This window comes from Hypomesus nipponensis, chromosome 16, assembly GCF_054491055.1.
Source record: "Hypomesus nipponensis isolate SF chromosome 16, ASM5449105v1, whole genome shotgun sequence".
Lineage (NCBI taxonomy): Eukaryota > Metazoa > Chordata > Actinopteri > Osmeriformes > Osmeridae > Hypomesus > Hypomesus nipponensis.
Genome location: NC_140376.1, coordinates 1495177 through 1520000, shown reverse-complemented (window position 1 = coordinate 1520000; position 24824 = coordinate 1495177). Strand labels below are relative to the sequence as shown.

At 47.1% G+C, this 24824-nt stretch overlaps 1 protein-coding gene across 1 annotated transcript in view; it reads right to left on the bottom strand.

Moving 5' to 3' along the window:
* The window catches only part of elavl4 (ELAV like neuron-specific RNA binding protein 4), a 59661-nt gene extending 35360 nt beyond the window's left edge, over window positions 1-24301 (bottom strand). The window contains exons 1-2 of the mRNA XM_084675781.1: window positions 24254-24301; window positions 23503-23637 (exon numbers count right to left, since the gene is read on the bottom strand). Of these exons, the coding sequence (XP_084531907.1) occupies window positions 23503-23637; window positions 24254-24301 (183 nt within the window). The remainder of the gene's footprint in view (window positions 1-23502; window positions 23638-24253) is intronic.
* Window positions 24302-24824: the final 523 nt, after the last annotated feature.

Sequence of the window (24824 nt, the reverse complement as noted above, 5' to 3'; positions counted from 1 at the left end):
CATGCACACTCACACAGTCCTGCCTAAACACTCTCAAAGCACTCTGGGTGAATGAGAGATGTGAGCTCTTGCTGTCTGGCTGCAGATGAATACAACTTAGCTGTCTCTGCTCTGCTGTTTCATCCAGCTTTATTGATTTTTACTTTTCAGTCTCTCTGCCTTCTCTCTCATCCTCTCTCTCTCACCCTCTCTCTCTCTGTCATCCTCTCTCTCTCACCCTCTCTCCCTCTCTCTCTCTCACCCTCTCTTCTCCAGACACTTCCTGGTTCTGGCGCGTCCTACAGCTCAGACAGGAAGCTGGATCAATCAGCAAAGTAATACGGGATCCCCCCACCCTCTCAGCCCCCCTCCCCCCTTCCCCCCCCCCACCCTTCCCCCCCGCCTTCCAGCCACATCGATCTGCAACTACTTTGCCAAATGGATTCTTTTTTCCTCCTCCTCTCCTCTCCTCTCCTCTGCTCTTTCCCCTGTGTGACTCAGAATAATAAAGATTTTGCCAGCGCATGGAAGCAATTTTTCATTTAACTTTGCCTGACTTTTTCCTTGCCCACCCCACCTCTCCCGCCCTCCCCCCACCCGACCTCCTTCACTCCCCCACCCGACCTCCTTCACTCCCCCACCCGACCTCCTTCACTACCCTTGCAACGTTCTTTTATTTCCATGAGATCGATGTCCAACATCTGCACCCCTCTTCCTCGCGGCCCCAAGGTCCTCTGGTTGATCTGCACACGCTTGCAGGGGTCAGAGGCTTGCAGGGGTCAGAGGTCAGAGACATGACAGTACATGGAGCTCAAGCTAATTGCCCGAGGAGACAGGTGGAAAACACACGCACACGCACGAAGCACACTGCAGTATAGACACATACGAGAAAGAGACATGGAAGAGAATGCATTTCGTACATTATCATATGCAAATATGAAATTAATATAAATTACAGCATAAAACAAACCAGACGTTTGTGATTTTAAGACGCTACAGAGCGTATTACAAGTCCCATGAAGCAGCTGTTCTTAGACGAAACTGTGGATTTTTTTTTACCTAAATAAAAACAATCCTGTTTCAGTCACTCTCTTGTGGAGGAAATCTGAGACTTATTATGTGCTCGTGTTTTACTGCAATCAGTGGATCAGCTACTGCCTTATTTAGTCATGTATTCTGTGCTATTAATCATTTACAGATTGAATTATTACCGTGAGTGTCTCCGCTTGCCCATTATAACAAACATCTATTGATGATTAGTGTTCTTTGTTTTTAGCTGTCCTCTGACCTTCACGCCTCAGAGAGACTCTCAGAGAGACTCTCAGAGAGACTCTGCATGTTGTGTTTGGGTCCAGCTGTGAGTTAGACTCTCAATCAGCTGGTTGTCTGATAGGTATAAACCCTGAACCCAAACTGATAGTCACACTGTTCAGATGGAGATGGACACACCTTTCTTCACGGTCTCTCTCTCTCTCTCTCTTTTTGCAAGCCGCTCTCTCAATCTCTCTCTTTATCTCTCTGCAGGTGAGGAAGCTCGCTTCTGGCACCAGAAAGGGCACTTTCTCACTGCTCTGCTGTAAGACACGCAATTTATCAAACACCAGTCCAGACTACTGACAAAGAGAAGAGAGAGAGAGAGAGAGAGAGAGAGAGAGAGAGAGAGAGAGAGAGAGAGAGAGAGAGAGAGAGAGAGAGAGAGAGAGAGTGACAAAGAGAAGAGAGAGAGAGAGAGAAGAGAGGAGATTGACAAAGAGAGGAAAGAGAGAGAAACGGAGAGGAGAAGGGAAGTAGTCTTGCAGCGGGGTCGAGGCTGAGGCCGGGGCCCGCAGACAGACTGCGGTGTCCAGCCTCGACCAAACTGGAGGCCGACTCCATTGGTCTACTGGCGCAGGTCCAGCGCTGCACCAGCAGAAAATCACTGAGCATCTTGACTCTGGAGATGACACTTTAATTTGAGCAGCTCCAGTGACTGTGGCCCCCTGTGTCCCTCCCATTGTGGCCCACGAGGGGGGGACATCTTCTGGACACCCGCCTGACAGCTTGGCTCTGGAAGCCCGGGCCACTGGCCCTAACTCAGCCCAGTCCTGCAGGCTTAGGCCCCTAGTCACCAACCCCAGCTCTCCAGACCAGGCCGTGGTCGCACAGCCCAGCCAGAACCCTGGCTCTCTCCAGCTTCCACTCTGCTTACAAGACTAGGACCAGTCTGTGTGACAGAACAGACTAGGACCAGTCTGTGTGACAGAACAGACTAGGACCAGTCTGTATGACAGAACAGACTAGGACCAGTCTGTGTGACAGAACAGACTAGGACCAGTCTGTGTGACAGAACAGACTAGGACCAGTCTGTGTGACAGAACAGATACCTAGTGAGTAAACCTATCCCAGTCTCAGCCTAAGATAAAACAACCAAGCCACCACAGGAAGCAGCATGAGGTGCATAGCTCTGCCACGGCAGCAGTGTTTAACAGAAGGCCCTGGCGTCCTCTGAAGCATCGTCCTCTGACGCATCGTCCTCTGAAGCATCGTCCTCTGACGCATCGTCCTCTGAAGCATTGTCCTCTCAGTAGACTAAGGTGATTTGGCCTGCAGGGAGACCTTGGTTGGAGTGCGATCCTGTTTCAGATCCTGTCAGCCCAAAGACTCGCTCCAGGCCTGGTTCTGGAGGCTGTGTGTAGCTGGGTACCGAGCTGATGTACCGCGTCAGCACCAGCTAACCTGAGTGTGCCACCCCCCCACAGGTAGCTGGCAGGGCTGGGCGTCGGCATGCCAACGCAGCGGTGAGCGCGGGCGGCCATGTTTGAGTCAGTCACCTTCAGGCCTGCTGAACTGCTGGTAAAGCAGCATTTTCTGTGCGTTAACTCACAAGCTGAAGCCTTCTCATTAGCGGTCCCAATCTAGACAACGAGGTTATCAATGCTTACCGAAACCACCTTCCCTACATCTTTGGTTAAAAGAAAAAGAAAAACTGAATATAGGCTACTAACTATATCAATTTGAACTTAAACGGTTCATTAAAATAATGAGAGGTTTTACTCAGCAAATGTTGGCTTCTGTACACCTTTCTCTGGCCTCGCTTGTAATGAATGTTTATCTAGAACCAGGAAGTGTAATGTCATCTTCTTGGAGCACGTACGTAGTTCAACACAGACAGAAACCCTGCAGGTGGACCCCTGGAACAGAAAGCTCCAACATTGCACAACCTTGTGTCTGTGTGCATCTGTTACACTGTGTGTGTGTGTGTCTGTGTGCATCTGTTACACTGTGTGTGTGTGTGTCTGTGTGCATCTGTTACACTGTGTGTGTGTGTGTCTGTGTTTGGTCTCTGGTCTCTCTCCACACAGAGACATGCAGATACACACACACACACACACACACTCGACAACCCAGCTGCTGAGTAAAGACAGAGCCGCTCCTAATCGAATCACTGTTTTCTACCGTCAGCGACAGCTGAGCTCAGCCTCACGGTCTGTGTGTGTGTGTGTGTGTGTGTGTGTGTGTGTGTGTGTGGTGTGTGTGTGTGATAGCCACTGTAGCCTTGCAGCAGAGACAGGATGGTAAATCATACAGACACCAGCCCACCATCTCACAGGGTTTCATTCCATGGTCTCAGCGATCGTGCGTCTGTGTGTGTGTGTGTGTGTGTTGCACAGCTAATCGAGTTATTGATTAGCATCTAAACCAGAGCTCATATAATCAAATAGTGAGAGGAGGAAGGACAAATGTCCATCATCTCAATAAGCAAACAGCGCGCTGGACACAGAGCACCAGTAACTACAGGGTAGTGTGGGCGGACAGGGTCAATAAATCATTTAGGGAAAACGTAGTGAGGTTTAAATTCATTAGTTAGAATGTTCTGTATCATACATACCAAGTGCTAACAGCAACAGCGTGTTTATTGTGATAAGCGCCCTCGATGTCGTGACTGTCATGTGAAACACTTTTCCTTAGAACCACAAACATGTGCCGTTTCAGCCTGAATATTAACACCCTTAACTAAAAGTGATGCATTTGAGGATAATGGTGCCATTATCAAATATGGAAATTGATGTCAAGGTGAGGATGTAGTGGCCAGTGTAACGTTTGGGTGGGTACAGCCCTTTCAGAGGAAGGAGCCTGTCTCCAGGGCATCACTGAGTTTATGTACAGGAAGCATAGAGGAAGAAGAGGCACTAAAGCCAGGCTGCCCCCCACCCCCCTACCTCCCTTACCCCCCCCCCCCCCGCGCGCGCGCGCTACTCGTTCAGCATTCCGAATGAAACCAGTGTGGCTTGCATTCAAACGAGCAGATTAATCTCCTTCTGCCGAGAGCCAGCATGAGCAACAACAAAAAAAATGCCCGAAGGAAAGGAGGAGCTGCGCTCATACAGCATGTGCCAGTAAATACAGGGCTCGTTTCCACGGAAAATTCTGGAACGGCGTTTCAGTTCGTCACCGCATGGACACGGGGGAGATAGACTCGCTGACTGCCTCCCCTGTCATCCAATGCTCTCCTGATTCAGGACGGCGTTGCCAGTGTTGTTTGTGGCTGGCAACGATAATCTCGGTTGATAAGGATCTGAGTTGAAATGCCTATTCATATTTATGGACAGGGAACAGGAAAGAGAATCTTCACTGTTGATTTGAAGGGGAATATAGAATCTATTTCCAAAACGAAACAGCTGAATTCAGTATATATGTCAGTATATAAAATATCAGTCTCTCTGTGTACAACTAGAACCATGTGATATAGTTCAAGTCTATAAATCACAATCTAAAATGTACATTCTTTGAAATGTTTTAGATACAATCCTTTTCTGTATTTGTGTAGTGGGAACTAAAGAAACAGGCTTCCTTTAACAGCCCGCCTGCTGACACTGTACTGACGCTGTTTTTGTTGAATTTGTTTACCCTCAGCATTCACTAGACTGTGAGTCCCAATCCAGCGTCTCGAACCACCCCACAGAGTTTCTTTACGTTCTTAGAGTAATGGACAGAGAGATTGTTTTAAAGTGAGTCTGTGGTATGAACCATGTTCAAAACGCACCAGACAACAAGCTATCCCTTTTCTCTACTATCTTAATCCTTCCTTCTCTCCTCCTCCCTCTCTCCTAACTCCCGATAGGAACTATGTTGTTCCTCATGCTCAGTTGGATGTTGCCTGTGGTGTGATGAGCCGGGTTGAGTCTGCAATGGAGAGATACACAAGGCCCGAATGTGTTTGTAATTCAACCAGTGGTGCCATTTTGTAGCATGTTAGGTTGCATGTTGCAATCTATAATTCATTCGGCAACAGAAATATGAATGTTTAATATCTTTGAGGCGGAGAAAGAAAAAGCCCCCTGTTGAAGGAGCGACCTTAAAATGTCCTTAAACATCACAGCACCACGCCTGGTCTAGTCTGGCTGCCGACTAACAAGGAACAGCAACTGCTGGTGAGACACACACACACACACACACACACTGCCTGTCTGGCTTCCTGCTGATGCTTCTGCAGCTTTCTGCTCTGGGTTTTTCCTGGGATGCAAAATGCAGATGAGACAAGGCAGCCGCCTTGTGAGCCGTCTCAAGAGAAACTGCCACTCACAAGCAAACGTCTGTCTGAATACCAAAACACACAGATACAGAGGAGTAGGGGAGGTGGAACAGAGACAGAGAGATTGAGAGAGGTGGGGGAGAGAGAGAGGCACGGAGAGAGAGAGAGAGAGAGAGAGAGAGAGAGAGAGAGAGAGAGAGAGAGAGAGAGAGAGAGAGAGAGAGAGGGAGAGCAACAGCACAACAGCACAACAAGGCCAAGGCCCTGTATTCATTAGCAGGACTGTAGCGCGAGCCTGCAAACCTCACGATGATTATTTGTCTGTCTGTTGCAGTTTGAATTTCCGCCAAAGGACTTAAGGCTTGTGTGTGTGTGAAGACGGCTTCCCTTACAGCAGAATGACTGCCTGTGCTTCTCATGGTGGCTCTCTCTCTATTTCTCTCTCGGAAGACATACTTTTTTTTTTATTCAATAAACGAAGAAAATCACTGTGGAAGCCTATTAAATTTTAAATGTTACCATTTTGTTGATATTCATGTGTGTTTGGGCTTCACACAAAAGGAATATTTAAGAAGGAAGCTTCGTTACTGAAACAAAGGTTGAGAGCTGCTTATCTAAGGAGCATGAGCTTGTTTAACAGACACTAATTGGTGTCTTTTACATGGAAATACACAGAGAATTAACACTTAACATATTGCCGAACAGTGATTTGAATTCTCACTGGCTTGTAACATAAGTGATTGATCAGAAAGCCAACACCCTTTTATTAATTTCTAATTTTATTTTACAACAATTTTAGACATTGGCGGGATTAGCGAGACTAGCGACTAGCTAGTTACTCAAAGGGGCTGGCTATTGATTAGCATTAGCCAGGCTACTTGTAATAAGTCAAACAAATGATATACAGCAAAATCTCTCACTGCATGAGTGGCTGCCAGTAGATAGCATTAGCCAGGATACTAAATATCCCAGTAAACAATAGGTAGGAATATTTTGGGGGCTACATGCAAAGAAGTAAGCTAGCTAGAGATAGCATAGGCTGAGCTAGCTAGAATTAGCTTTATGCTGAGTAAATAGTTGCTTTAGATTGCATTAGCTTGCCACGCGAGCACAATCTAAAAGTGGGATTACCCACGCTATGTGTAGCCAGTGAAGATTGGTTAAACTCATTCTTCAGATGTAGCTTTACACATAGCGCCAGCGAATCGCTAGCTTTTCGTTGGCGTGTAGCCTACGTCTGCACCACGTCCGACAGTGGCGCGCAGCTAAAGACGGCCGTTCGGCAATTCAGCGGGTAAACCCTTCACTAATTACTACGATGCAGCGGGGGTGCAGAGTCAGGCCAACATACCTGATGGGGCACGTTTCCATGTCAACAACCTCAGCATTCTCACTCTAATAGGCTGTGCTGTCATGTGCTAAACTTGGTCTGCTCAACACCTGGCTGTTCAGTATTTACCTAGTCAAACAGCCATTTGAGATGATGTGGTATGTGGGTGGTATTTCATTGATGGGTCTCCTATGGAGGTCGGCACTGTGTCAGTCAGTTTGGTGGGTGACTTTTTAAATAAAATTTGTTGTAATGTAATGTTTATTTACTTTTAACCTACTGACAGACTGAGATATACCTTCACAAGTATTTTCTTGTTGAACTGACTGAAGTGACTATTCACCTTTGATGAGATTCACTGTTACATTTGGTGGTGATAACTGTTTGGGGTTTCCTCAATCAACACTAGTTTCCACCCATATAGCTTCTACAACTAGTATTTCATCCCCTGTTTCCCCCAAACATCCCCCTCTCCCTCCTCCTCTCCATTCCCCTGTTAGTGAGGCCTGATTATCATTCCAGCAGGCATCCTCAGGTATTAGCATACAGGGAAGGTGTAACCTTGGAGCTGGACAGGACTGAGACTAGAGAGGTGCTGCCATGCTGAAGACTTGGTGTGTGTGTGTGTCCATCTACAGTGTGTGAGAGAAAAAGAGAGTGAAAGGGCGTGTGTGTGTAGCTGTTCTTAAGGTACTATGGTGTCTGGATAAGATATGCACCATAAACACCTCTCTCTTGTCACCTTTATCCCTCTCTCTTACTCTTTCCTTCTATCCCCCTCTTTCTTTCTCTTTCTTTCTTTCTTTCTTTCTTTCTTTCTTTCTTTCTTTCTTTCTTTCTTTCTTTCTCTCTCTCTCTCTCTCTCTCTCTCTCTCTCTCTCTCTCTCTCTCTCTCTCTCTCTCTCTCTCTCTCTCTCTCTCTCTCTCTCTCTCTCTCTCTCTCTCTCTCTCTCTCTCTCAGGCTCGCTTTCTAGCTCTACCTCTTTCTTGCTCAATTTTTGTCTCTATCTCCCTCTCTAATGTACAACTCTCTCTTTTTTTCCCCTTCTTTACCACCTCGTCCCTATCCACCATTCCCCCTCGCAACTTCCTCCTCTTCCTCCAGGCTTGTCTTCCTCTAATTCTCCATCTATCTCCACCTTCCCCCGCTCTCTCTCTCTCTCGCTATTCCCCATCTCTCTCCCTCCCCCTCAACACCCCCAGTCTCCATCAGCTGTGAGTTAGTATCCAGACCCTCAATCACCATGCTACAGCTAGCGTTCAGGGACAAACTGTGCTAGCCGCAGCTACCATTGTCACCGGAGGGGGAATTGCTTTCTCTGTCGATTAGCATTTTGATTGCACGCTCACAGGAACAAATCCCAAATGCAAACAATCAAACATTAACTTTGACACACGGAATAATACCTCTCCTATTCCTGATTAACTACACAAAGTTCCTTTGTGACCGGGACATCATGTCAGTATAATGCAATTGCTTCAAATTATACGTAGTTCAGCATCGACAGAGTGTACCAGGGAGAGGTTAGCATGTGGCGTGCCGGTGTGGATGGTGCAGGGCTGGTGTAGCGAGGGCTGTGCTGACGTGGGGAGGAGTGATGGCTGTTTGAGCTGGTCAGCAGGCCTGTCGGGACCGGCCGCTAGATGGATGGAGAGGGAAGGAGGTGAAGAGATTCTCTGGCAGTCTCCCGCCTCTCGTTAGACGGACGATTCAGAGTCGTTAGTCAACATTACAACACACACGCTGCATACACACACACACACTGTATACACACACACTCACATATCTGCATACACACACACACACACACACTGTATATGCATCACATACATACAGTTCCTACACACACATCGTATATACATATCTGGGAGTCAGGTAGCTGAGCGGTTAGGGAATCGGGCTAGTAATCTGAAGGTTGCCAGTTCGATTCCCGGCTGTGCCAAATTACGTTGTGTCCTTGGGCAAGGCAATTCACCCTAATTGCCTCGGGGGAATGTCCCTGTACTTACTGTAATTCGCTCTGGATAAGAGAGTCTAGTAAATGTAATCTGACATAACACTCAAACGAACACATACAGTATATACCCTAAGCAATCATACTGTTCACATGCATACCCAACAGACACACTCAAACTACACCCACACACACACAAGCTAAGCTAATACGAGTGGGGGCGACAACAATGGTTAAGAAAAAAGTTTGGGTTTGAGGAACAGTGTGATACAAAGACACATACACACCCAGGCGTGCACACACACACACAGGCGTACACATACATACATACCCACACACCATCTCCATTACGCAAACACCGTTCTGAAAACAACACCTACCTCCCACCTGCTGTTCCAAGCACTTTGCATACATGCATATAAACACACACTAAAGAGCAAGCGTTAATATCACAGAGCACAGATACAATCTTGTGTACAAGCAAAACACTGCACATGGACAACAGCCCCTTGTCCATAACCTGAGCTCTCTGCAAGCATGAACACACACACCTGCCATGCCAGAAATAAACCCCCTTCCTCTCTCTTGCGCTACTGCTGGTGATGTTATACTGCTGGCTGGCTAGCTAGTCGTGGGATCTTAGCACAGCCAGGTAGAATCTGGCTGGCTGGCTGGCTGGCTGGCTGGCTGGCTGGATGGCTGGCTGGATGGATGGATGGCTGGATGGCTGGCTGGGTACGGTCCACTCCTTACCATTTTAAACCCATTCCACTCCATCTGGGTGCCGACGGCAGGTATGCTTCCTCAGCAACGCCTTGGCAAAATATCTCCACTGGTCTGGACCTCTCTCTCTCTACTACCTGTGTCTCTCGTCCACTCTCTCTCTCGGTCTCTCTCTGCTACCTATGTCTCTTGTTCCTCTCTCTCTCCTAGCACACTCTCCAGACTGCTATGAGATTCTGGTGAGGCCAGGCATCGCAGTCTTTCACACAGGCTGGGCTGAGAGCTGAGACTAGGGAGAGAGAGAGAGAGAGGGAGAGGGAGAGAGAGAGAGGGAGAGGGAGAGAGGGAGAGAGAGAGAGGGAGAGAGGGAGAGAGAGAGAGAGCAAAGGAGAAAGAAAACGAATTCTCTCCCCTCCCTCTCTCTTCCACCAACCCAACCAACGACCCCTCCCTCGTCTCCTCCTTAGCTGTGAGGTCAGACTCTGCACTGCCAGCTCTGTCATTGGCTCCCCGGCCAGTCTCGTCTGCCCCGCCCCGCCCCTCTCCTCCTTCCCTCTCCAGACTGTTAACACCTTCATTCTCTATTCGGCTTCCTCGCCGTCAACACACATTGCTCTGAGCTGCGCCTGCCTCTCTGCCTCTCCCCACCTGCCTCTCCCTGCCTCGCTCCCTGCCTCCCCAGTAAAGGAATCAATGGCTGTCTCTCCTGTTTGGCTCTGGTGGTGCTGCTGGTGTTGAGCTGCCTGCTGAAGTGAGCCCAGAGGTGCCTTGGCTGGAGCCTGGGGCTTTATGGTAACAGGATGCCTGCACAGCAATATGTATATACATGAGCCATCATTGGCCACATGTTAACAGCCCCCACACCGACACTCACACACACACCATCACACATCACACCTGTAAAACTACCACAATGTGTCAGATCACAAATGACTAAGATCTGTATTTCTTTATCTCCTCTGTCTATATTGTTAGTTGACGGGGGGAAACGTACAGCTTAATATCTTACGATATTACCATAGGCTCCGATTTTTTTGTGCCATTCAAATCAAATATTGTGCGACAGTGTAGGGTACATATGAATTCGACATTAACCTAATTAGTAAGACTTTGAAGCAACTAGACTCTGCAGAGTTAGTCTGTTTTACAGAGACTACTGTAGAAATACAGACTTGTTCTCTCCCTCACACACAAACCTGATGTGCACCTGCAAAATTAGTCAACAACCAATTTGCGACGGGTTGGTGAAAAATCCGAGGATTTTAATGTAGCGCTTAGTCTGCTGAAAAAACAACGTCAACTGTGATGAAAATAAAATAAAAATTAGAATTTAGGGGGAAATAATCGGTATCTAAAGGCGGGTGCGGCTGGCTTTTTCAAGATAGTATTTTCCAAATAGTATGAAGCCGATTTACTCACCATGACCATTCTTATTTCGTGAGGAAATTGTTGAAGTGAAAGGAGCGAAAGCCAAGACGCTTCAAGGCTCCGTGTATCTGAAGAAACCCGCTTGGTAAAGTGTCGCGCGTGGTCCCAAGGACAATCGGATAGCGAAGGCGCGTGTGAGAGTGGATGAATGAGCTCGTGAGTGCCGTTAGTCGGGATGCTGAGAGCCGTGGGTGGAAATCTCGCCGTTCTTCCTCGGGGCGGAGGAGAGAAGAAAGAAACGCGGGTGGGGAAAAAAGTAATAAATCTAAATAGACGAACGACTTGGTCTTCACGGGAACGGCAGCGCTATTGCAAGCATCCTTTCTTCATGCAAACCCATTTATGGCATATTCAGTCGGTGTAGATTCTCATTGGCTGCGGTTAACCTGGGAAGGGGTGGTACGCCCATGGAGGAGAGTTGGAGGAGGGCTTGCGCGGGGGGATTCGATCCGCTAGAGTCTACGCTCTTCATAGTGGCGTCTGTATTATAGATATCACCTGAGCATCGACACTAACTTCTGGATCGTCGTGAACAATTAGAAGAAATAGAATTCATGGACTAATAATAATAACAATGATTATAATAATACTGTAAATAAGCCACAGTTTAATTAATTGCTTTGCCCCAAAACATTCTTACCCACAAACAAAAATATTGTGTTTTAAATAAAATAAATCTTCTATTTCATGATTGGCAGATTCATCAAAATGCATACATGCATCTATTTTGAGTACAGTGCCCTTTTAAGACGCTTTTGTTTAACATGAAAGACAGTTTAGAGAAGCCGGGAACTGTTTGGGTGTTGAAGATGATCAGGTCCTGCCTTTGCTGCACTTTGCCATGTTCCACCTTTCTTTTCCATTCACCTCCAACCACATATGACCTCTCTCTCTCTCTCTGTCTCTCTATCTATGCTGCACGCAAGCAGCTTCAATAATTAACATGATTCTGTCCTCTGTCCTCCTTGTACCTCACACACAACTAATTTTACACTTACATTTAGTCATTCAGCAGACACTCTTATCCAGAGCGACTTACAGTAAGTACAGGGACATTCCCCCCGAGGCAAGTAGGGTGAAGTGCCTTGCCCAAGGACACAACGTCATTTGTGCCCGGCAGGGAATTGATCCGGCAACCTTCTGATTACTAGCCCGACTCCCTCACCGCTCAGCCACTTGACTCCCATTTCACCTCTGCTCGCGAACAGGAACTGCTTTAAAAGCTATTCCTCGACGCATCGTGACTAAGAACAATTCACGCACGCACACAAATACCCCGCCCTGTAATATTACACCATAAACAACTCACAAACACGAAGAGGGAGCTCTTGAGCAGCACGCTGTAGAGGAGGGTGTCTGGGTAGGGGCGAGGGGACTGTTGTTAAACACACAACAACAACAACAACAAACAAGACGCACACTCACACACAAGCACATACACGTCATCCTTCTCTCTGCACCCACCCCTTTTTTTCCCACGTTTTGGGTGATGCATTTGATGTAGCAGACGGTCAGAGAGGGGTGGGAAATCCTCTCCCAGCTCTCTCCACACCCTCTCAGCTCCCCCCCCCCCCCCCGCTCCCCCGCTCCCCGACTCAAATCAAAACACCCAAACACTGTCGACACTCTTGACTAACCTGACAAGAATACAAACAATTGCTTTTTTGTTTAGATCGAATAACCCCAACAAGCTCCTGAATCTGGTACCTGCATCTCGCCACTAAAGCACATAGTTGCATTGTGCATCAGAACAATGGCTTTCCTCTGCTTTTACAAGCCGCAGAATCCACCCCTCACTTCCACACACCGACAGAAAGGAAGAGAAACGAGAAGGACCGCTTGTGCGGAGAGCTCTGCAAAGAAGCTCTCATTCTCTCCACTTGACCTTTGACCCCGACGCTCTCTGAGTAGTGCAGCAGCCCAGCTCAACAGTGTGCTCGACATACTAATAAGACACACACACATTCATACACACAGACACACACACATTCATACACACAGACACACACATGCGTGCACACACACACGCACTCCAGCTGCTGCAGCCCTGATGCCAGCAATTAGGACTCCCCGGACTGCCCTGGTCTGCATAGTTGGCTCGCTAGGATGATAGAATAGAATAGAAAATGATTTGGTTTTGTACTAACAAAGTAGGTCTAGACAGTGTACTTATGATGAACAGGAGTCTAAAACAAATTAGAATGCAGTTGAACTGTGCAGAATAGAATATAAATGATATTCTTCTTTCTACCTCCACTGCCAATCCTGACCTTCCTCCCGACCGCCCTGTCGGATAGATAACCAAAACACGATGTTTTTGAGGACCTGCGCTGAAAAACACGCTAGCTTTCCCCCCGTTTGCTTTCTTCAGCATTGACCTTTGTCTTCATGAAAAGCCTTCACGGCGAGCTGGAGAAACTGTTCTCTCTGCCTCGCTCCCTCTGGCTGTGTGTTTTTACTGCTGGCTGTTAATCGTCCTGCAGTGTAAATAACAAGAACATAATAATGATGAATACCAGCGGTTAGACAGCCATTGGATTAGACCGGAGTGAGGATGGGGGGGGGGAAGGAGCTGGGACAAGGAAGATGTCGTTTTACACCCATTGGAGGGGAAAGAAATTATGAATCCTGTAAAAATAAAGGAGATACTAATTACCCTTCTCTCTCTAGCATCCACCCAACTGTCTTTCAAAGATTCCTGCAACAATTGTTGAATTGATATTACTGTTTTTTGTTCTTTCACTGATTTACTTTTAAATTAAATTGAATTGTCAAAGACCCTCCACTCTCCCGGGTTTGTAGTTAAAAACAAATGTTTTGTTTAGAAAAACACATTCATGATTTAATCAGATACTGAATACACTTACACTTACACACACACACACACACACAAACACACACACACACACACACACACACACACACACAGCCACACTGGTTAACAACCCCACAGATTCTTTCATTTATGCTGATGAAAATTGAGACACGTCTGTAACTGATAGGAACTGTAACAACACATTTTTAGGAGCCTCACTGTCAACTCTTACTTTTGCACCCCTATTACACACCCCTCTTCCTTGTAATCTGCCTGTGTGTGTTTCTGATGGGTATACCCGAGCAAACCTAACACACAAGTCTCACAATCTAACACATATAGTGCTTCCCTGCTTCGTAGGCAAACCTCGCAGGGGGTGTGTTGTATCAAGCATCACCGTATCCCAACACATATATCATGCAGAAAGCGTGTTAATTGTCTTGAATCCATCTTGTTGATAACCAGCAGATGCAGTGTCTCAACACTTGTCCCATGTTTCGCTAGGAATAATCAGCAAGTCTATTTCAAGGCAGCTGAGTGTGGATTCAAAGCCAAGGTGTGGCTTAGAAAATACCTCTAACTTTCATCAACACTTGACTAACTCACGTGTTCAAAGCATTCCTCTGCAGTGAAGTGTCTCACAAAAACATCGGATCATCCACAAATGTTATGTGGTAGTTTACATTTGATGTGTCCTGGGACCATAAACCCAAGAGCTTGTATTTGCAAGGGTCATTTTCTATTGAGTTAATTTCTGGGTTAAAAAAATATATAAATGTTTAACTTACATATCTGCATATACAGTATATGACAGACTTAGATTTTGATCATGTACTGTACATATTTGAAATCATTTCTCTCCAATGCGGACAAAAAAAGGAACCTGTTTCCCCTGGTAGACAGGCCTGCTGTTGGTTCTCTCCTTGGTATTCCTCTCCTCACTCTAGCTCTCACTATGTTGTCCTTCAAAGACCCACCACTCCTCTATGGAGGCTTTGGCAGACAGAACCTATCTGTGGCCGTCAGATTGATGATCACCTTAGACACACACTGAAACACACACACACGCAGTCACCAACACACACTGAAACATTGTCCAGCTATCCGCCAGTAACAATCAACAAATGGGTGTCAGGCTTTCAGCATCCTGGCTTGGTGACAAATTGCCATTCTCTTTCTCCCCAGACATGAAACATCTATTAGAAAACTTTCCCCCGACAAGGACAACACTTTTCTCTCAGTCCTCTGTTGATTTTTTGCCAATTTGGAGGTTCGGATTAGACGCGATCGTTCTCTGGATTTGCACATAGTTTTGTGTTTTTAGTCTATGGTTCCAAGTTGGTGTTAAAATGAGAAATATTTACTGTAGCGTTTAGCGCTTTGTTTGACCTGTGTGACAAAATGTTCCTCTTTATATAATCACTGCATGTCTTTCAGTCTCTACAAATACGATCTCTACAGGTACTGTATTTGCCAACCTCTATTCATACCTCTCTTTTCCGCCTATTTGTCTCTCTGATATTTCCTTCTCCCTCTCCATGGATCATTCTCTACCTCTCTCTATCACTCTCTATCTGCAAATCTCCCTTCAATTTCTCACAAATCTATCTACTTTCTTTCCCTCTGGATCTACCGCTCTCTCTCTCTCTCTTTCTCTCTGCCTGTCTGTCTGATTTCTGCCTGTCTGTCTGATTTCTGCCTGTCTCTCTCCATGTCACTTGGCACACCACAGTCATTCCAGCTCTTGCTTGTGTCAGCAGTTCGACAGAAACCCATTCCGACTCGACATAAATAGTTCATGGCGACTTCAGGACGAAACTGCCCTGTATTTGTCACAGGCGCTTGTCATTCCTGTGACCCACGAGGCCGTCTCAAACGGCAATGTGTCGACCAGGGAGAGACATGCTGTCTCACTGAAACCTCCCCATGTCTCTAGGATTGGGCCTGACAGCCCAGAGGGGAAGATCAAAAAAACGAAATAAAATGCAGGATTTTGATGATGTGTACAGTATCTGATGTAGTCCACACAACGTCAACAATCCAGATGCTTCGGAGTATTTCTTCACATAAAACATTTAAACGCTCTTTTAAAATGATTAGCTATAGGATTTGCGAGAAACGATAAGCCAGTTCCGTGGTTAACTGATTGGTAGGCGGAGAGGGTTGCGAGACTGTTGGCATAGTTACCGTATCTGCTAGGTAGAGAGGTTAGCATGGTTGTGTAGACGGTTCCGGTCGGTTGCGTGGCTAGCTGACTGGTCAGTTGAAGTGTGTCTTGTGTGTGAGGGTGGGAAACCGGCAGGGAACCGGGGGATTACTGTCCACTTGGACAACAGAGGAGACCTCCAAGGGAGCTGACATTCACCACATTGCCACCTCTCCTCTCCTGTTCCGCTGCCAAGCAAGGCCCCTCAATCATATCACTGTTTACCCAAATGTCACACATTTCAATTATACTGCAGCTAAGTTTGGGATGTCATTGTTTCCTCCGGTCTCTATTATTCGTTGATGGGCGATTATTCACGATCGAACCTCGAAAGGTTTTTAGAAGGGAAAGGAGTGCTGTACGACACACTACTAGGCTAGCTCTCAGAGTGATGGCTGTAGGGTTTTTTGTGGAACAATGTTGGTGGGCTTGGGGGGAGATGGGGAGGGAAGAAGGGGGGTGTTGCGTTTGATCCCAGTAGGGGTTCAACCACACACAGAGAGTGACCACTGTGGTCCATCTGGTGGGGACTTTAAAACGCACACACATGCACAGGCTGACATATGCACACACATACACAAACATGTTCCTTTAGTTCTACTACCTACTGCCATATACCTCAGAGCTGCATCTCATTCCTGAATGTTGCTACCTAAAGGTCTTTCCACACTGGACGCAACACAAATAAACGTGTCAAATAAAAACAAGTACAATTTAAACAAATACGTTTTACATTTGAAGCTTGATATACACACGGCATCGTCACACTGAATCTCTATTCCTCTCCATACGTTGTCTTTATAATCGTTGTCCTTGTAGTTCTTTTATCTTATAATACCGGGTGCTGAGAAACAAAAACAATCGATCCACCATGTTGAATGTTTTGACTATGTGACGTGATCAACAATATGAGTTTTGACCTTGGTTCGAAAAAAATAAATGCCGCAAAATCGCTCAGAGAAATAACGTCTCTAGTGTGAAAGCTTGCACTGACTAGATCCAGGTACGAAAAAGAGTATTAATTTGCAAATTAATAAAGACCTTAAAGATGGAATGGAAGAGAACAGGAAGGAAAAACATCTCAGGATTGAGATGCAGCCGAGGGCCTCAGCAGGTAACCAGCGCTGCATAATGTTCCCACACACCAAAAATCACTGTGTGCTTTTTCTCTCTCCCTCTTTCTCTCCCTCTTTCTCTCCCTCTTTCTCTCTCTCTCTCTCTCTCTCTTTATCTCTCTCTTTCTCTCTCTCTCTCTCTCTCTCTCTCCTTCCTTCTCTTGCTCTCTAAAGAGAATACTTTAGTCATTTTAACTGTTTTGTGGTGAAGCCGTTCAATTAACAAGTAAAGGTAATTATTTTCTTCAAAGGGTTCCTCTACTCCATCTGTTCGGGGTAGACAAACTAGACCTGGCGTCTGATAGACCGCCTCGTGAAATTGTTTTTCATGTATGAAAGGCGAGTGCTCTCCTTCCTTCTCTGGACGTAGGACACGTGATACATAGGAGTGTCATAGTATACACACACTCACAGGCTCTTCCACGAAATAAAATGAGAAGGAGAGAGAGTGCGAGAATCTAGAGAGAGAGCGATACCTTGAGGAATAATTACCATACATGAATACGTTTTTCAGCTGCAGTAAATTGGGTTATTTCAGTGTCTTGTCACTGATGTTCTGGGCAGACTCCATGGTACGCCATTTAAACCTGAAAGCTGGCGTTAGAATAGATGCATTATTTATGGGTCTGGGGAGAGTTCACTATAAGCTCATTCTCACGAGAAGTTGACGTTAGTTGATAGCAAAGCAGATCTCAATGGGGCTAGCAACTGCTAATGCCCGTTAACTATTTAAGTAGTGCAAAGTTAATACAAACATGCCAGTTCACAGTAGCTTAGTTAACGCTAGCTGTTCGCTTGCTAGGTTGGTCTCTTTAGTGCTTGCTAGCACAGTTAATGCCTGCACTTTTGGGCCCTCCTTCAGTCCTCGGCAGCTAAATGTACGCGTCAGCAATACATCATTAATTCATGACAGCAGCCACTTTGCCTCTCCAGCAATTAGCCGATCAATACAAGGCATCGGCTGAGAAACTATCAATTCTGCGGACAAGGGGGTGGGGTGGGGGTGGGGGGGGCAGTGTTGTTCGTCAACATGTCAGGAATGGGCTGCAGCCGATCACTCAATCATCAACGTCTGTCATCTAGCCGTTAGCCCCCAAGCCGAGTTACAGACCGCACACCTTTAATCTGTGCTTCAAAATGGGAAACTACAGTGAGTTCTCATACGGTAGGTCATATCCTCTTAGCTGTTAACTTGTGTTTGTGTGAAAGCGTTCTTTTCTGACTCGGTAAGGATAGTAAACCTGGTTTTATTGAACCTTCTGGCTACGGGATTGTGTTCTAAGTGTTATACTGTGGGCTGTGTCTAGCGTAGGGACAGCCTGTAACCTACAGTGAATTTGCCAGCTTCTTAACTGTAATCAAGAAATAATTTGCACATATTGGCGAGGACATTTTATTTCCCTCAAAGGCATCTAGGTCACAGTGTTATTTTATCGTTTATTATTATTATTTTTCCGGTTTTCCATTTAAAATTAGTATAGCCGTAATAATGCAATTGGACGTTCATCGAGCAGTGTATGTCTGTAGAAATGCGTCTCCAAAATTTGAAGTATTTTTGCTCCACACAGAACCTCTCTCTGGTCAAGAATGCTGAACTTTTGTGGGGTCAAATTTGTCTCTTCAAAAAAAATTATAAATGCTAAACACACTGGCTATCCAAACCTGATCAAAAGCAACCAGAATTCCCAAAGTTAAACAAACATGATTTCATTTGCGTGCGTGAGTAGCTCTCCTATTCCCACTTTTAGACCACCCCCGGCTTCAGATAAAACACTTTATTTTATTTTATTATCCAACGCCGACTATTCACTTCCCTCCAGCTTCTCTGTCCCGATGATCATTTTAGCATCAACCCAATCACAGCCCCACGGTCCAACAGAGAGAGCCCTGCCTGTTGCCTGCGCCCCAGACGCCGTTCATCCTCGCCGATTGCCTCTCTAAGGGGGGAAACCACAAGCTTACTTCCAGGTCACGGTACCTGTATCCAGGAAGGTGACCCCTGGTGGACACTGGGCTACAGCTGTCTGTCTGGAGGGGTGTGACGGTGGGGGTGGAGGGAGTGTGTGGGTGTGGGGCTGGAGGGGGTTCAAGTGAGGCTGGTATGAAACCAAACATGTTAATGTGATCAGAGGGAGAGGCCCCATGCTGAGGAGCTTATTGACACGGCCGGGTATGCAAAGATCGCTCAGAGGGTGTACTGTGGAGAGAGAGAGAGAACAGGAGAGGGAGGGATGGAGATGATGTGGAGAGAGAGAGAAAGGATGTGAGAAACAGGCTGGGTTCATGTGTGATAGAGTGCCACCTGCCCTCTGTGCCATACAAAGTGATTCTTTCTCCTCCCTTCCCTCCTCTCTTCTCCTCTCCCCTCTTTTCCTCCCCTCCCCTCCCCTCCTCTCTCCTCCCCTCTTCTCCTCCCTTTCACTTCCCTTTTCTCTTCTGTCCTCCTCCCCTCTCCTCCCCTCGTCTCCTCTCCTCTCTTTTTCTCTCCCTTCCCTTCCCCTCCCCTCCTCTCTTCCTCTGTCCTCTCCAGGCTTGACTGCCGACACCTGCTCCAGACTGCAGTGACGGTTCCCAGCGGGACTGAGGCTCAGCTGCCTTCCACCAGGCCCCCCCCCCCCCACACCCCTCCTCCCCCCGCACCCCTCCACCCCCCTGGAGCCAGCCACCACCATAACCAGCTCTCCCTGCAGAGGTGGCCTCCCCCAGCCCTCACCCCCCCTCGCTCAGGCCCTCCTCTCAGCCTTACTCTGCCCCTCTTAATGGCACCGTGCCAGCAAGCGCTATTAACCTTCCTTTATAGTCTGCAAACCCTCCTCACCCCACACACACACACAGGGTACCACGCCCAATCCAAGAACATGACAACTCCAATGTTCCCGACAAGGATGCTTGATAAACACTCCACTCACTGATCTGGTATTATGTGGTGCTAAGTGGTATGCCGTACATATATTTTTTATGATCGGACGATTGATTGTAGAGCCTCCGTTGTGTGGGAGGGGTCCTGGGTCTGCTGCAGGCCGGTGTGGGAGCTGGTGACCGCTAACTGACCTGGGGAGGGGAGACGTAGCATGTTGGTTAGAGGAGGAGGAGAAGATGGAGAGAGAGAGAGAGACAGAGAGGGAGAGAGAGGTAGGGAGCGGGAGAGAGAGGATGGAGAGAGAGGGAGCAGGGTGGGGAGAGAGAGGGAGCGGGGTGGGGTGGTGAAGGGATGGGGGAGGTGAGCTCTGCAGAGAAGCGCTGCCTAGGACACAGATGACTGAGCAACGCTTTAGTGTCTACGCCGAGAGGCCTGCCCTCTTCTTCTCACACCAGTACACATCTCCCTTCTCTCCTGCTCCTGGGGGGTTAGCGCGGGGGGGCGGGGGGGGGGGGGGGGGGCTTGACTCCCCCAGACAGTCCCAGTCTCTCTAGGATGTTTACAACTGTGGAAATTTCCGTCGTTGAGAGCAACTCCGTCGTTCGATCGGCGGCGCAATTTCCAACCGCCTTTCGCCGGATTTGTTCCGCTCGTTGCCAGGTTATTCACGTGGCGTTTGGCAAGATGGGGGGTTCGCCTGCCGAGAGGGTGTGTGCTAATCAACAGCCATTGTATCTGAGGGAGCTTTTTATGGGCGAAAACTCGCCTTTATAAACTAAAGCACTCTCACTCACTCACTCTCTCTGTCTCTCCAGGCGTCTCGACAAGCGCTGCACCTGTCGGTGTGTCAGCCACGACGAGGTTGCGGAGCATAAATGAACTCATTTCCTGGGGTGGAAAACACAGCAATCAGGGAAGGAGGAAGTGCAGGGTGGCAGATGGAGGCAGCGTGTGTGTGTGTGTGTGGAGGGAGCTAATCATTGTTGTGAAATAGAGATGACCCCTCACCATCTCTAGGGCCAATGTACCGTCTGTCTGCCTATGCCAACCCAAGCAGCCATGCTCTCTGTCTCTCTCTCTCTCTCTCTCTGTCTCTCACTCTCAGTCTCTCACTCTCTGTTTCTTACTCTCTGTCTCTATCTCTCTCTCTTGTCTCTCTCTCTGTCTCTCACTCTCTATCTCTTACTCTCTGTCTCTCTCTCTCTCTGTCTCTCTCTCTCTGTCTCTCTGTCTCTCACTCTCTATCTCTTACTCTCTGTCTCTCTCTCTGTCTCTGTCTCTCTCTCTCTCTCTGTCTCTCTCTCTCTATCTCTCTCTCTTGTCTCTCTCTCCACACCTTCCCTGTCTTCTTTCGGTCCTCGTCCTCTCCTCTTTCTCTATCTCTCAATTTTTATCCTCTGTTCTTTGCATAGTTGACATCCTGATCTACACTGTTTTTACAAAGTCTGTACCCTCTTCAGTCTGTCTCTTACCCTTTCTCTCTCACACACACACACACACACTGCAGAGTTTCGGGGCTGAAGCCATTTCTCTAATCAATAGAGTTTGTCGTGATTATAATCTAATATCTTAAAACGGGGCCTCAGTGATGGACTATCATCCATCTAGTTGATATCATCCATCTTCTATCATCCATCTTCTAACATCCAACCTGGATCACATGAGTGTTCTTAATAAGGTCAAAATACTCCAATACAATTTTTTACGTATTGTTGTTTAATTTCTTATCAAGCCAGACTTCTTCTCGGTATTGTTGCCAAACTGATCGGTACATTCAGACTGTGAAACTGCAGGCCACCTCTACTCCACCTCTACTCCACCTTTACTGCACCTTTACTGCACCTCTACTCCACCTTTACTGCACCTTTATCTCCTCTGTCAGCGTGCAGGAAGGGGGATACAGGTGCGAACACACATTCTTCTTCCAGCACATTTATCTAATGTATGCAAATGACCGATCTGTGCTTAATGAAGGTGTCATTAATCACTGTAACGATGGTCTGTTTTAACCACGCTAACTGCGCTCACACAAACACACACACATGGGCGCACACACAAATACATTTCACTGTGAGCAACCGCAACAACTGCATTGCTTTAAAATGATCATGTGACGGTCATTACTGTGATTACACGCATGTGACGTCTTTGGATATTTGAATCATATTGTTGATTCCAGTCATATTATCCAACACAATGAACAGTGTGAGTCATTCTGTTCACTCACATACTCATACTGCATGAAAAGAATCAATCACGTAAAAACTGCATCTAATTCACTTTGATTAAATGTAATGACAATATAAAAAACAAGATTCACTTTTTCAAACATTCCACATCCAGGTTCTCTCCCCCCGCCCCCTCTCCACCCCCCCCCCCACCACCACCACCACGCCCCACACACACCACCACCACGCCCCACACACACACACACACCAACAACGGCAGTCCTTTTCTCCCTACTGTCAGCATGACAGGGATTTCTATGGCGTTCCGGAAGGCTCTGGGGTGGGGATCTGAGCCAGTTTGACGGGGAGCCCAAACCAACGAGAGACCGGCACAGATTAGACACCCACAGTTTCATGTCAATATAATACACCAAGGAGAGTTAAGGATTTACTCTCAGTGCTGCTGAATCTATCCTCCTAGGGATAAACGGTCTGTCGGTGGTAACCTTTCCCTGAACTGAACAAAACTGTACCCATATACATCATAAACAAGACACATGCACGAACACACACCGCTATACAAACACACAATCACACACTTCTACATGCACACACACACACTGCACCAAGATAACAACACTTTGAATGAGCACATTTTTTCCAGGTACGAGCGAAGCAACGTAAACATTCTGCTGTCTTTGAAGAAAATCCGATATTGAATTGTGTTCTATGGACCTAATCCCGATTACCCTCTATTTGGTTTATTTATATGTACCTACTAGCTTCCCAGTAACTGAACCACTGTGCTTATAGAAAGTTCATGCACTACGACCAACATTTATTAAATTTTAACATTAAATGTGAGACACTGCCAGTAATTAAGGGTGAAAACCTTTCCTTGTATACCCCTCAATCAATTATAACATCCGTGTATCGCGAAAGAAATGTAAATGTTTGTTTTTTGTGTGTGAACATTGTTAAACGTAAGCTTACATTGTATCTTGTTAATGTCCTTACAGAACAGTGCGTGAACTGTCTGCTCCAGACGATAAAACGTTGTTGCGGTCGGTAGCAAACTGCGCATACAGAGGGGCAAGCACTTCTAATGCAAACATATTACCTACACACACACACACACGCACTGCCTCTCTAGCACCCAAGGTAACCGACTGACTGACAGAGGGTAGAGTAGGCGGATGTAATTGAGCACACACAAGCATGTAAATAACTGCTAATACAGTTTCTGGGTATACAGTCATGATCCTGCATCGATTTGCTTTCTGCCTGCCCTCTCTCTCTTTCGCTGCCTCTCCCTCCTTCCCTCTCGCTCTCTTCTTCGACTCTCTCTAGTCCTCTCTATTAGCTGTTTGTCTGAGCCGATGGAGGTGTTAGGATCCGTCTGTCCTCTTACCAGACGTGGCCTGCCTTCAGCCAGGGCTGGAGGGAGTTGGCGGGGGGAGAGCGGCGAATGTGTGTGAGGCACGGAGCCGGCGCCACTGGCGCCCAGTCCCCATAGCTGACCGGAGCGCGCCATCATCTTCAGATGCTGCTCCCAGAATACACACACTCACACACGGACACGGGGGGGAGGAGGGAGAGAGGGAGGCAGAGAAAGGGGGAGGGAGAAAGGACAGACACAGAATGGTAAAGGGCAAAAGAGGGAGTGAGGGCGAACGAGAGGAAGGATAGAGAATGAGGAACGAGGAGAGGGGGAATCATAGAATGCTACGGCCTCACAAACTAAGGCTCATATATAAACACACACACATTTAGCTTTTGATGGGTTATGTCACAAGAAGGCTCGATGACTGAAGCCATGTTGCTGTAGGCAGAACAGGGAGCAGCACAATGGGTGTCACGCTAAAACTGCTTGCCTGCCTGCCACCCTCCTACTCTTTACTGCAAGCCAATATTCTTCTTTTCCACTACACCCTCCATCCATCCATCCCCCCATCCATCCTTCCTTCTGTATGCTCATCCATCATGCTGGGCTAATATGGTTTGTGTTGATCGCTTAATAATCTGTCTTGTGTCTAAAAACGTGGGCACAGAAGTGTGTGTACACACACACACGCACACACACACAGTAACACGGAACACGGAATGGTTGGCAGCAGACATACACAGGTGAGGCGTGAAGGAATATTCAAATCCAGGTTTACCTCATTACTCAACAAAGCAGCATTGAGCGTCCGGCTAATTTCAAACATCTTGGGAGTCGGGGGGTTGTTCTGTCGTCCTCTTGCTGGTCTTCTGTCGTTTGCCCTTCAGCGCTTTTCTCTGGCTCTCTACCGCAAGCGGGAGTCAGTCCCAGGAAGGAGCGGAAAAGAAAAGAAAAAATGTATTAAAAAAAAAAAAAAAAAAAAAGGGAAAATTGTACAAGGGGGAGAAATCCTCTATTAATTGGGTTTGGTTCTGGTGTCAGCTGTGCGTGTTCCTTCCCCAAGGCTGGTGCGTGAACCCACTGCTGCTGCGGCTGTACCCTGGTTCTCAGCACACACAGGAAGAGTCAATATGTTGCTGTTTTTTTTTTTTTCCTTTTTTTACCTCCCCGGAGTCAGCACATTAAAACAGGCGTGCAGAGAGAGCTGGTCTCCTTATCGGTCACCCGCACACTGGCTCACACAAAACGCTCCGATCCTCACCCTGCTCGTCCACTGATTAGCCTGCCCCAAAACATAGCTCTTAGTTTAAACTCCCTCCCTCTCTCGCTTTACCCCTTCTCCTTCGCTC